Source organism: Podarcis gaigeae, assembly GCF_964106915.1.
Source record: "Podarcis gaigeae genome assembly, chromosome: 3".
NCBI classification, from domain to species: domain Eukaryota; kingdom Metazoa; phylum Chordata; class Lepidosauria; order Squamata; family Lacertidae; genus Podarcis; species Podarcis gaigeae.
The window spans coordinates 106995058-107009195 of NC_139680.1; the positions used below are offsets into that span (position 1 = coordinate 106995058).

The window sequence follows — 14138 nt, forward strand, 5'->3', positions numbered from 1 at the left end:
ATTCCAGTAGTGATGGGCAGGAGAAGGCACGGCTGGATGGCTGATCACCATCGGGGGCAGGTGCCTAGTTGTTTGGTCTCCAGCCCTTGTGCATCTTGTACACCTGTTACTTCATGACAGTTTTAACAGAGAAATTACTAACCTGTACAAGTACTTCGAATAATACAATGGTCTATTATTGGGCTGCAGTTAACTGTAATCTCTAAGCAGTGGTGAGCATTGTGATGTTGTGCAGATTTATCATCAGGGTTAAACTGAAAGTAAATACAATAAAACTCGTTACAAGCCACCCATTTCTTTCAACTCAAGTAATTTCAACTTAAGTGCTTGCTCCCGTGTTTCTTACCCTGATTGTCATATAACCAACGTAAGCATCCTCAGATCCCTCCATGAAGACAAAGGTTGAATCTCTTGTGTTTTCTATAATGACCTTATCTGCCACTTTCCCGGGTGCTGGCGGGGGAAACAACAATAAAGCTGAAGGTTGAAAATGCACAGCATATTTCCAATACAACCTACAATTACGTGGTTCCAGCAATAAGCTTTATACTTCCATTGTGACTCAGGATAACAGTTCTGGCTCTATAAGTACAGACATTCAGTCTCAGATTCATTCAGTAAGTTCATTTTACAAGAAATAGAAGGATCTTTCTGTTAAGTTTTATCAAAGTCCAATTCTCAACAGACAAACTCCCAGGTTTTAGATGGAAACATTTCTTCAGTTAAAAGCTAATAGAATTAAATAAGGTGTCAACTGTGATTTCTAGAACAATCATTATGTATCTGCTGAAGAATCTGCTTTAATGTTATACTTTAAATTAGACTCATAGAATTATGGAGTGGGAAGGGACCTTGGTGAGAGCGCCAAATCCTGACCACTAGACCAGGGGTCGGCAACCTAAGGCCCATGGGCCACATGCGGCCCACGAGGGTCATTTAACCGGTCCACAAGCCGCCCCCGAACCAAGCCACCCACTTGGCGAGTCACCACGCGCTGCGCTAAACCAGAACAGCGTGGTGCAGGGACTTGCTTCCGCGGCACTGGAAATCACATCGGTGCATGCGCAGATGCCAGAAATCATGGGCGCGCACCCTCACAATCCAGCCCACAGAGGGATCTCCATTGGAGTGAACCGGCCCAGGCGAGGTAAACCTTGCCAACCCCTGCACTAGACCATCAGGGATGTGCAAGAAAGCGACCTTGGTGGTCATCTAGTCCAATCCCTGCTCAATGAATGATCAGCCATGCAGAATACTACTAAAGCATCCCTCACAGACAACAGATCCCTGTTTCTATTTTTAACTATGAATCTAAAATATTAGCTTTCTTGAATAAATTGCAAGACATTTAATGCTAATTAATAGCTCCTTATTTCTCCAAAACCCTTTTACACACTTCTTCATTATTTTTTTTAAAGGCAGTTTACAGCAAATGAACACCAAAATTTACTAGTATCCAAATTAGTATAAACCAATATACAGTCGTACCTTGGTTGCCGAATGCCTAGCAACTTGTATGTTTCGTCTCCCGAACGATCGAAAGTGAGTGTTCCGGATTTCAAATGATTTTCGGATGCTGAATGTCTGGCGTGGCTTCCGATTGGCTGCAGAACACTCCTGCAGCCAATCAGAAGCCGCATCTTGGTCAAACAGACTTCTGGAACGCATTCTGTTCCAGAACCAAGGTACAACTGTATTGAGTTGGTTGAAGCAGTCAGTTGTTTTTTCAAGAACACATGTGCTATTCTTAAAAAGCCAGCAGGGGGAGCAGAAAGCCACAATCTAACATTCTCATTTTGATGGCGGAAGTGCAAGTTTGCAACTTAAGTATCAATCGGAATGAAAGGACCTACAAGCTAGATTCAGTATAGAAACTATTTATTTCATGCAGCTTTAGAATTTCTCTTCTTAATACTTGTGATCAAAGTGGTTATAGTCAATCCAAACAAGATATAAATACTGTTGATTGCCCCATATGAATGGTATCCAATTTGTTTTGGAGGGGGCTGAACTTCCCCCAAGGGATCAGCTTCGTAGACCAACTTGCAGCCAGTATTGTTGCTGAAAGGGTATGCAGTCTCAAAGCACCTCGCATCGTCTCAGGCTGACCTACCAGCTGCATCTCGTAACAACTTGCTTGGCTTACCATAGCTGCACTGCCTCTGAACATGGTCCAGAAAGTTCAGATTATCAAACACAGAGCAGCAAAACTGGTCAATAAGCTCATCTTACACAGCTACTTCATCGTTTGCACTGGCTTCCAGTTCATTTCTGGGCCAAATACAAACTTATGGGGTTATCTCTGCTCACAAATACCTGCATAGACCCTAAGAACATCTTCAGAGGTCCTTGTGTCCCTGCAGACACATGGCCCATGGCTAGCAAAGAAAGCTTTTCAGCGGAAGCTCACCTGACACCTAACAGTGTAGTCTTTTTGGTGTGCGGTGAAGACATTTTTATTTCGCTAGGCACCGTTTGAATGATTTTAGACCTTGGGCCCTACTGGCTTTATTCTGACATTGTTTTAGTCAGTGTTCGATTTTCTGTTCATGTTACGATTATTTTTATTTTATGAAATAGCTGTCAACTTTCCCCTTTTCTTGCGAGGAAGCCTATTCGGAATAAGGGAATTTCCCTTAAAAAAAGGGGGAAACGTTGACAGCTATGTTTTATGGTTTAAAAATATTGTGCACACTTTCTAGAAAAATGCTGCAAATAAATAAAGCAGAACAAGCCAACTTTAAATAGCTGGTTAAAAGGGAATAGGCAAACACACCACACAGACACCAACTAATAGGAAAAAAGAAATCAAATACCATAGTTCTCTCTCAGGGAAGGAACTCTTTTAACTGACAAGCTAAGAGAAAAGTGAGCAACATGGTTGGGCTCCAGATTCATGGAGAATCACAGCCCTGCTGCCACAGTAGTTAGTTCCTGTACGGCTGCTGTCATCTAACTGAAAGAGTATTTTCTTTTGATTAACATTGTTTGTCTGCAAGTAATCGCTCTAGTAATTATATCTCTTTCTACAGCATTAGATACACACCTTATGTATCATCACCACAGACAGAAGAACAAACACATTCATTAGCTGTAGATTGGCATTCATTCTGCTTGGGCAATTGTTCTGTAGTTTGTGACCTTTACCTAAGCAGAAACAAGTCAGCTGCACCATTCAGGGCCGAGAACGAGTTTTCGCCATGATCTTTGGGGCTGAACAAGTTGGGGCTAACCTGCTGGGAGCCGGAAGGGCTCTGACCTGCCTCTTTCCACCTGGCTTGGGGCAGGGCCTGACTGGCTCCATAAAGGACTGTTGCTGCTGCTGCTCGATAGAGAGGGCTCCTTTTTAAAATTGTTTTTATTTTTTATGTCCTTTTAAATTGAATTTTTTTCCATTTGGTTGTGTACTTTTTGATGTGTTTTATTTATTGTTTATGACTTTTGTTATGTTGGTAAATATGTAAATCTTGTCATCTTTATACTGAAAATGGAGGGGGAAAGCATTTTGAGGTAAGCCTACAATGAAGCCGCCTTGAGCATTGTTCTAACTATGGAAAGGCAGCATACAAATAAAATGATGCTGATGCTGATGATGAACTACAGCATGACATAAAGGAAGTCCCATAGGTTGATACGCAAAGTGATAAGCTGTATAATAATAATAATAATAATAATAATAATAATAATAATAATAATATATTATTTATACCCCGCCCATCTGGAGTCACATCATCCATGCTTCCTTTTCTTTCCCTGCTATCCAGAAACATTCAAGAGAGAACAGAACTTTATCTACTGATATTGGGATGCCTTTCAAATTAAATACCTGCACCAATCATGGTGATTGGAGATTCAATGTATATCCACTCATCCGTGTATATGCCAGAATGAACAAAGATAAGTCCATCAAAGTGAGCTTCTTGAACCCCACCTAATGCATCTTCAATTGTGTCATAATACTAGAAGAAAACAAGAAGTAGTTGTAAGACGAATAGCCACAGGAAAGGCATGTCAATATTCACTTGAAGTGATTCAGAAAAACTTACCAACATGTTTTCTCTTCCTTTATATCTTGCTGGGTTACTGTAGAAATGTTCAGCAAATCCTGGCTTTACATGAGCTCCTTTATACTGAAAATGGAGGGGGAAAGCATTTAGAGGTACAATGAAGCACGACCTATGGGTTACATTTTTAAAAAGAGAGACAGACGGCACAAACAAGTGTAGCATTGCAAAGCTCCTCAAAAGCGTTCAGAGCACTCATATTAACCATGCTCAGTAGGTGGATCTAGAGTCCAAGATCTGTCGCTTGCTTCAGGTACAACTGAAAAAGCTGTACTTTTGCCAACAAACTGAATCTTATTGAAGACTTTGCCTTCCAATCAAATCTGTAACCCTGAGCTATGTCATTTTCCTCAGTTTCTACACCTCATTCCAGAAGATGACAAATGTCCAAGAACTACATTGCTAAAAAGCAGGATGGGGCATACACAACACAGCGAAAATGTAGATCCACCATGTTTTGTAGATTACAAGATTGCAGCAATCTTGGCACATCCTCATTTTCCTTCAGATACTTTGTTGTACTTGATTCAACACTCATCTCCTCATGATTTAAATGACTTCTGTCCCTGAAATTATGCTTTCTGGTCTTGATTGTAATTATAGACAAACTTGGTTACAGTCTGTATTCTGTCTCACCTTCCCACAATGACTCTGGACAGTGGTGCCAGTGTTCTACACTAAGTCTGAACCACTCATGGTGCTAAGTCAGACAGCACAACAAGTCAGCCTCTTACTTGTTTCATCCACAGTACCGTTGCACCAGGAGTGCCCCAGAAACTTTTGACCAGCATGCAATTCATTTACATAAAACCATAGTTTGTTTTTAAACTATGTTTACTATGACATGAGAATCAGGCCAATGCCTCGTTCACGAGGAGAAATCTTGCTAAGGACAGTTGCACTGCTGAAGCATGAGGAGTCTTATGACAGAAGAGTAATAAAGTGGAAGAACAAGGGAAGATGAATTTGTATGGGAGAATTAAGGTCAGATTAGAATGAGGAAGTATAGTTGGCAGAGAGCTGGGAAACCTTAAATGTAAATAATCTGAGGTGCTGATTTTGAAGCAGAGACTGAATTGAGATCTCAATGAAGACACACTAACTGAAGTGGGAAAAGATTCCGAAAAAAAGGAGAAGTCCAAATGCTCACCAGGCCATAAGGAGGAAAAGGGGGAATTACCACATACCTCCCCCCTCACCCCTTTCAGCATTTAAAACATTCTAAAACAACATGAAATACCATGCGGAAGCTTTTGAAAAGGCATTCATACCAGTTGCTGAAAGCTTTCCTTCCAGGGATTTGGGTGTTCATACTCCTCTGGATTTATCTGATAAAATTTACCAGGTTCAGGGTGCATCATTGGACGTGTATACTCAAATACTTCCATGTAGAGTCGTTTCCTAAACAAAGACACCCAGAATACAGAAGTGTGAATAGACTTTAACAGAACAAAGGTATAAACCGGATGGATCAAAAATTACATTAAAAAAATTGAAAACTTGAAAATGGTACTTTCAGCAATGTTCAAGCTGTTGCTAACTGTTTATTTCCCATTGAGCACAGCAGACAAGCAAAGAGAGCTGCCTATTTTAAACAAGTTTGGGAATTATCACTTAAGATAAAAACATAGTAATTAAGAGTAACAAGGTTTCCAGATGTGCACTGTTATTTGGGTAAGTGTCTAGCAAAGTTTTAAACATGTACCTAACAGCATAGAAGGATTTTGCTGAACAGCGTCAAATTTAGCACCATTTCTCACTCTGTGACTTTTTAACAGGAATAACAACATCCTTATATAAAAACGAACGATGTGCTCCATCCGGCATCCTTAACTGTATCCAGAGATACTTCACCAAGCCATGTACTAGGGATGGGGCATCAGTGGCCCTCCAGATATAGTTTGCCTCCAACTCCCATCAGCTTCAGTCAACATAGTCCATGGTTAAGAAAGATGGGAGCTGTAGTCCAGCAGCATCTAGAGTGCCATAAGTTTCCCATCGCTGCCATATATTAAGCACATATATAATGGTATATGGAGGAGTGCATTCTGCAAGAATAAATGCCTAGGCATGCTCCTTAGCTGCTATTTGGAAACTACCCGCCTCCCGCAATGAAGGTCTGAACAGCAGCCCAAACTGCACACCTTGGCATTCTATCCCACATGTGGCCTGGCTTGCTATGTGCTGGAATTCCTTAAGCTTGTAAGACTGGTACCTTTGTTACCATTTTAGGTACAAGGTGAAATCTGTCTTATTACCCCAGGCTTTTAGAGGCCTCTGATGTATGTTTTAATCTGCTCACCATTTTTGTGTTTTGTTTTAATGGCCCCTGGTTTGTAAATTTTATCTTTATCCTGCCTGTTGCTGTTTTTATTATGCTGCTTTATTCAATTCTTAGTTACCTCAAACCATTCATAAATTGGAGGGTGTAAATCCTAAGACAAGTGTTTCTTTGATGAGATAAGCAGGCTTTGACTGTTAGGTGGGAGGTGTCCCATTTTTAGACTTTTCTATTCATCAACCCGTCTCCATCAGTAAAATCCAAGTGTTAAAGAGATTGATGTATTTTAAATTTACTTGAACAAACATGCCTGATTCTAGAGCTTTTAGAGGGAAGAAGTTGGCAAGGAGTTGCATGGTAGCAGTAAGAAACGTAAAGCATATATATGGCTGGTATTATTTACAAGGCTTGGAGCATACTTGGGGGTACTGAAAAACCTGAGCCAAGCAAAACAAACAAGCAAAAATCCACTTTGTGAATGGGAACATATGGCAAACAACATCTGCATATTTTTAAGTGTATTTCAACAATTATGCAGGCACAAATCAATTGTGCCACCTGCAAGCAAGAGAAGACTTGCCTCCATTATGGGCCGAGTGAATTTCACCTGCTCATCTTCAAAGGGTGAAGGGCAAGACCAAGGCTGGCCAAGGACAGGGGCAGGGAATATCACCTTTATAATCCTGGCACCAGAGGGACACCACACTATTTCTGTTCCTGATGCCAGGCTTGCACTGTAACTTTTATTACATCTTTTGTAAGATGTTTTGAGAGCCTCTTCAGACTTTAATGTAGGATGTAAAGTATTCTAAATAAACATTTTTTTTGTAAGATGGCACATTGCAAGAAGAACTCTATATAACCAGAATCAAAACAGGAGGCACGAGCTACAGAAAAATAATAGTGCAACTTCAGGTGAGTGCAACAGAAATGTAATTCAAGTACCTGCTTTCGTTCAAAATAATTAGAAAACATATTCATGAATTCAATTTTTCTATTGTGTATGGCATATATAACATACTTCAGGATAATCAAAAATACCTTTTCACTTACCACAAAATTGGATCATTAGCCAGCTCACTGAAGCGCTTACATACACAAGCTGCTCTACAAAGATCTTGCTCCAGCAAGTATGAGAAGATTTTCAGAACCACTTCATCGGGCAACTTCTCTTGAAGATATTGTTCTGCAGGTGCTGCTATTAAATATAAAACATGAATAACATGACTGATGTTCACAACCTCTCTGGGGTATTTCCACCAAAATAGATCATGACTTTCTGTCTCTCAAAAATCAAGTGAATTACCTGAAACAGATTTACTTAGGCAGAAGTTTGACAAAAATCAATGTTATTCAAGTTTTCCATTTAAATAATACACATTTCATTTTCTAAAGAAAGTTAGGTTTGCAAGCTTTAATCAGTTTGGTAAATCAATCAAGAAAAGTTTAACAGCACATTTCTATCCTTTCGTTACTGCAACTGAATAAGGATGTGCCAGAACATATCACTGCTGTAGTAGATTTTTACACTTGTATGGAGATGCTACTGCAGAACGCTATACTAACATATATAGGCAATGAATGTTACATGTCTGATTGACACGTGACCGCTACATCACGTATCACAACGACCTGGAAATTGCTGGCACATCACGTATCACAACGACCTGGAAATTGCTGGCAAAGGGGGCAGAACGGGTTGGAGCAGGCTTATGTGCACTCAGCCAATGCATGTGGGGATCAGAAACATAACTCCCATGCAAACCGGTCATTGCCTGTACTTATGTCAGTGGATCACTGCTGCCGCAAGAGGCAAAAATAAGAAGCAGGATGAACATGAAAATTTAAGAGGAGTCTGTTGGATCAGGTCAGTGGTCCAGCATCCTGTTCTCACAGTGGTCAATCATGCGGCTATGGGAAACCTGCCTAGTAGGACCTGAGCACAAAAGCTCTCTCCCCTCCTGCAGTTTCCAGCAAATGGTATCAGTGGCTAGAAGCCACTGATAGCCCTCTCCTCCACAAATGTTGAATCCTCTTTTAAAGCCATCCTAGTTAGTGGCCATCAATGCTTCCTGTGTTAAGTGAATTCCACAGTTTAACTATGGGCTGTGCGGAAAAGTTTTTTGTCTGTCCCAAACCTTCCAATATTCAGCTTCATTGGATGCCCCTGTTTGGCATCCGTCCATCTTGGGAAGCAATGGGAGAGTGTACCTTTGGGGGTGAAGTTCACACTTTATTTTAAGGATGGCTTCATTGCCTGACTTTGGATTAACATTTTCCCAGTAAAACAACAAAACTGATTTAACTTTATGTACACTGTGCTGAGTACAATTACAGATGCAAATTAGAATTCACGTTAGCTTTTCTACCCCTCAGTTCACTCGCTCTCAACATCTGCGTTGTTTTGACTTCAGCGGAAAAAGACGCAGCGTTGCGAGCAGAGCTTAAAGAGAAAGTAAGTTACCGCCAGCGGATACTGTTCCCGTCTCCCTCGGGTAGCTATAGTTTAAAAGGAAAAAAGAAACTCCTTTCTTGGTAAGGGAGAAAGTTAAGAGGGAGCAGAAAAGAGGGGTGATAGAAAAGAAATCCCAGCCGGCAGGGTAACTGAAGAAACGGAAAAATAGAAAGGATTGGAGCTAGAATATTTTCCGGAAAGTTAAAGCAGCGAGAGAGTGAGAAGACGCTCCGACGCCATCTTAAGAGGGGAGGCAAGGAGAGGCGCCGTGGAGGTTGCACTAATCGACTCAAAAAAGTGTTAAACACGGGGATACCGGGTACTACAAACATACCGGCTCAGTTGTTGGAGAGGTTACGTCGCAGCTTATCAGACCCCCGCGGGGTTGCTACCCCCCGCCCGGGAAGCTAACTAAGAAACTTTGGTTGACGCGGCAAACAGACGGGACAGACGGATTCCCATGGAGGGGTGCGCCTAGTAGTACACTGCACTATTTTATGACCACATTGGGGCCACTTTATTACTCTCCTCTGAGCCTTCGGGCCGGTGTCAGCCTCGGAGAGTAGCCTCCCTCCTTGCAGGACTGAGCTTTAGATACTTCCAACATAAATGCTTACGAAGTAGGTACGGACCATCTCAAAATAGCTTAGGTCATTCAAATCGATACCAAAACTGACAGTCAAATCCTTCTTTCATTTGTGACATTCGGAGTAGCCCCTTACAACTCTGATTCACTCCCCAGCTTATCAATATTAGGACAGTATGGGTTATCAGCTCGCAAACTGAATTTACGGACATCGAGATATCGGTTGGATTAGCCCGAGTGGGGGCAAGAAGCTTATAGACTGAACACTTTCGATTAAAAACGGCCAACTAACCCACCCTGAGATTTGGGGGGGGGAAAGGACAGAAGTCAAGTATATCAAAGCATACTAAGCAGCGGGGAACGGTGAACGGACTGGGCTATTCCCTACACTCATTTGTGATTTAGTTTTCTGTTTGGTTAACGTAATTCTCCGATTTATTCACTTGGGGCTGTATCTCCTTTCCTCTGATTGTGATGGCCAATGTGATATTGATTAAGGGGTTTCGGTACTAACTTAAGACTGTGTTTGAAGTAAGGGCAGAAGCCCTAAAACACAGAAACATCAGATCAGACAGGCCACAACCTGACCCCCAAAGAACTGCGATAATGGCATATAATCAAAAAAAAGGACCGGAGGGGGGTACCCCAACAGATAGGAAAGCCTCAAAACAAGAACAGAATTTAGAACAGAAATATTGAGAATGTTCGCAGAAATAAAACAAAGCGAGAAAAATTTAGAGACAAAATTAGAGCAGGTAGACAATAAAATTGGAAAAATGGATAAAAAGATTGAAGAGACAGTAAGTGAACTTAAAGGACAGATTAAGGAGGTATCAAAAAGAGTGGATGAGGGGTTTAAAAAGACCAAACAGGAAATGAAAGAAATGAGACGGGAAGAAGATAAAATGAAATATGAGATAGTAGACCTATATAAAAAACAGGAAGAATTAAAAGACTCTATCGCGATGAATGAACTTAAACAAAGAGAAGCGAACTTAAGGCTGAGACAGATTCCGGAATTACTAAATGAAAATATAAAAGAAAGACTAACAAAGGAAATGGCACAGTGGTTAGAACTAACGGAGGAGGAGGTGGCAGGAGCAATACAAAATGCATACAGAATGAAAATTAAAGCAAATAAAGCAAAGAAATATCCAGGTGACTGTTTAGTCACATTCAAAGACAAAGAGATGAGAAATCTGATTTTGCAAAGAAATAGAGAGAAGAGACTCTACATTGACGGAAATTACATAATCATATTTAAAGATATTCCAATAAGATTATTGAAACGAAGAGAATCGTATAAACCACTGGTGCCCTTGCTCAAAAAAAAAAGAATAGACTTCCGCTGGGAATTTCCGGAAGGTGTTACTTTCTTTTACAAAGGAGTCAAAAGAAGACTGACTAGTCCGGAGGAAATAGGAAAGTTTACAAGAAGATATGAAGAACTGCAACAAGGAGAGGAGGAGCCGAAAGGAGCCGAAGGCGGAATCAGACGGAGGGAAGACTCAGAGCCGGTAGAAGAGGAAGAACAGAACGAAAGAAAGACAGACGAAGAGGAAGAAAACGAAGAAGAAGAAGGAATAGAAGGATCTTAGGCTAAAAATTTGAAATTAATAAAGATGACTTTAAAACTATGGAGTTGGAATGTGAATGGGATGAATGATAAGAAAAAACGGAATTGTATTGAACGCATTTTAAAAAAGAAAAATCTAGATATTACATGTTTACAAGAAACGCATGTCGCAAAGAAACATAGGAAAATTCTGATCAATAAGAGGCTAGGGAACGAATTCATCTCCTCAGATAAAGAGAAGAAAAGGGGAGTAGTACTATACATTAAAAACAAAATCGAGGCACACCAACTATTTAAGGATGAGGAAGGAAGAGTGATCGCGGTTCGTATCAAATGGCAAGGTGAAGCATTGATAATAGTGGGGATTTATGCCCCTAATGGGAATAAAACAGAATTCTTTAGCTCACTGGAAGAAAAATTATTTGAATACATGGACCAAAAAATTATAATAATGGGAGATTTGAATGATGTGACCTCAATTGAGATGGACAGACTAAGAAACTCTAAGAATAGAGAAGGGAAGCTACCTAAGACATTTTTCACACTGATTGAAAACTGTAACCTTATCGATATCTGGAGATTAAAACACCCTCTAGAGAAACAGTTCACATATCACTCAGAACCGAACCAATCATTTTCAAGAATAGACCAAATATGGATATCGAACGAATTGACACCAAGAATTAAAAAAAATGAAATCCAGGCCAAAGTACTATCAGATCACAACCCAATTGAAATGGAAATGAAGGGGACAGAAGAACTAACGTTCAGATGGAGATTAAATGATAATCTATGGGATGATCAAAAATTTGTCGATAGAATCCGGAAAAAACTAGGGGAATACTTCCTAGACAATTCAGATAAAGGGGTGAAATCAAGTGTGGTATGGGACGCGTGTAAAGCGGTAACGAGGGGTCTTTTTATCCAGCAAAATGTTCTGAAAAAAAAGAATAAGGAAAAGAGGTCAAAAGAAATTCTGAGACAGATTATGGATAATGAGCAGAAATTGATCACAGAACCGAATAATGTAAATATAATGCTGGAAATAAAGTCCCTTCAAACGCAATTTGCAATGATGATAAATAAGGAGGTCGAGTGGAACATAAAAAGGTTAAGACAAAAAAACTTTGAATTTGCCAATAAGTCAGGTAAATGGCTCGCGTGGCAAGTTAAAAAGAGGAAAGAACAAAATACAATCAATAAAATACTAATAAATGATGAAGAAACAACTGATCCGAAAGAAATTAGAAAAGGTTTTTTAGACTTCTATGAGCAACTATACCGATATAAGGAAAGGAATAATAAGAAAAAAATAGACAGATACTTAAAAGAAAAGATGGTGAAGAAGATGTCATCTGAGCAGAAAGAACAACTAAACGCCCCAATCTGTAGAATAGAGGTGGAAGAAATGATTAGAGAACTGAAAAGAGGGAAGGCCCCGGGTCCAGACGGGTTTACACCGAGCTACTATAAAGAAATGAAAGACACATTGATGATTCCGCTTATGGAAGTAATGAACAACATCTTAAAAGAAAGAGATATGCCCAGATCATGGAAAGAGGCCTTTATTACCATCATCCCAAAACAAGATTCGGACCTAACCCAAGTTAAGAATTATAGACCCATCTCCTTATTGAATACGGACTATAAGATTTTTGCTGGCATTTTAGCCAAAAGACTAAAAAAGATATTAATAAGGACGATACATGAAGACCAGACGGGCTTTCTCCCGGGTAGGCTAATAAGAAACAACACAAGATGTATAATTAATCTTATTGAATATTTATCAGATAGACACGACAAACCAGCTAGCCTAATTTTCATAGACGCGGAGAAAGCCTTCGATAATGTAACTTGGGACTTCATGTTAAAAAATCTGGAAGTAATGGATGTGGGACAAGAGTTTTTAAACGGCATCAAGGCGATTTACACAGAGCAGAAGGCGAGGCTGATAGTCAACAATGTCATCACTGAGGAGATAAATATATGTAAGGGAACAAGGCAGGGCTGCCCGCTCTCGCCGCTGCTCTTCATAGTGTTGGAGGTACTATTGAACGCAATACGACAAAATAAGAAAATCAAAGGGGTAACATTAGGTTCAAATGAGTATAAAGTCAAAGCCTACGCGGATGATGTTGTTCTTACGGTGGAAGAACCTATAGAAAGTATAAGGGCGATCCTGAATGAGATGGAAGAATTTGGGAAGCTCGCAGGTTTTAAATTGAATAAGAGTAAGACAAAAATGATTGTCAAAAACATGGATCAGGATACGGTGGCAACAGTGCAACAACAAACTGAAATTGAGGTTGTTAAAAAGATAAAGTATTTGGGAATCTGGATTACCAACAAAAATATTGACTTATATCAAAACAATTACATCCCGGTTTGGAATAAAATTAAAAAAGATCTGGAGGTCTGGGCCAGAATGAAATTATCATTCTGGGGAAGAATATCCATGGTGAAAATGATGCTGCTACCCAAACTGTTATTTCTGTTCCAAACATTACCCATACTAAAAGGATCCAAAAACTTTAGAGAATGGCAAAGAGCGATCTCTAGATACGTTTGGGAAGGGAAGAAGCCCAGAATTAAATTTAAGTTGCTAACCGACACAACAGAAAGAGGGGGCTTTGCCCTTCCTGACATGAGATTGTACTACGAAGCATCCTGTTTGTGCTGGTTAAAAGAATGGGTTAAGTTGGAGAACAGAGGGTTATTAGATCTGGAAGGGTACAATAACAAATTTGGGTGGCATGCGTATTTATGGACGGACAAAAAGAGGGTGCATAAGGGTTTCAGCTGTCATATTTTTAAGGGTCCACTAATAGAGGTCTGGGACAGATATAAAAACATACTGGAGCCGAGAATACCACACTGGCTATCCCCGCAGGAGTTAACAAGTGTTAAGAAAGTTAATATGGAAGAAGAGTGGGGGAAGTACGGGGAGATGGTCATTAACGAAGGGGGTAAATGGAAAATCAAACCATACGACCAGGTAAAAGCGCTCACACAGGGCTGGCTTCACTATTTTCAGATAAACGAGATGTTTAAAACAGAGGTGAAGGAAAGGGGATATGAGGAGAAAGAATCTATATTTCAAAAAGAGATAATAAATAGTGAATATAAAAACCTCTCCAAAATGTATAAAATCTTATTAGAGTGGCACACAAAGGATG

General features: G+C 40.1%; 1 protein-coding gene across 5 annotated transcripts in view; it reads right to left on the minus strand.

Annotated features, from left to right (window-relative positions):
* Window positions 1-14138, minus strand: part of FBXO11 (F-box protein 11) — a 69864-nt gene that overhangs the window by 16062 nt on the left and 39664 nt on the right. For 3 of the 5 annotated variants that reach the window (XM_083733225.1, XM_083733229.1, XM_083733227.1), the window contains exons 4-9: window positions 7399-7543; window positions 5336-5465; window positions 4047-4130; window positions 3827-3959; window positions 347-453; window positions 143-254 (exon numbers count right to left, since the gene is read on the minus strand). In XM_083733225.1, coding sequence (XP_083589351.1) covers window positions 143-254; window positions 347-453; window positions 3827-3959; window positions 4047-4130; window positions 5336-5465; window positions 7399-7543 — 711 coding nt within the window. The remainder of the gene's footprint in view (window positions 1-142; window positions 255-346; window positions 454-3826; window positions 3960-4046; window positions 4131-5335; window positions 5466-7398; window positions 7544-14138) is intronic. The other 2 variants (XM_083733226.1, XM_083733228.1) reach the window with 1 other exon arrangement.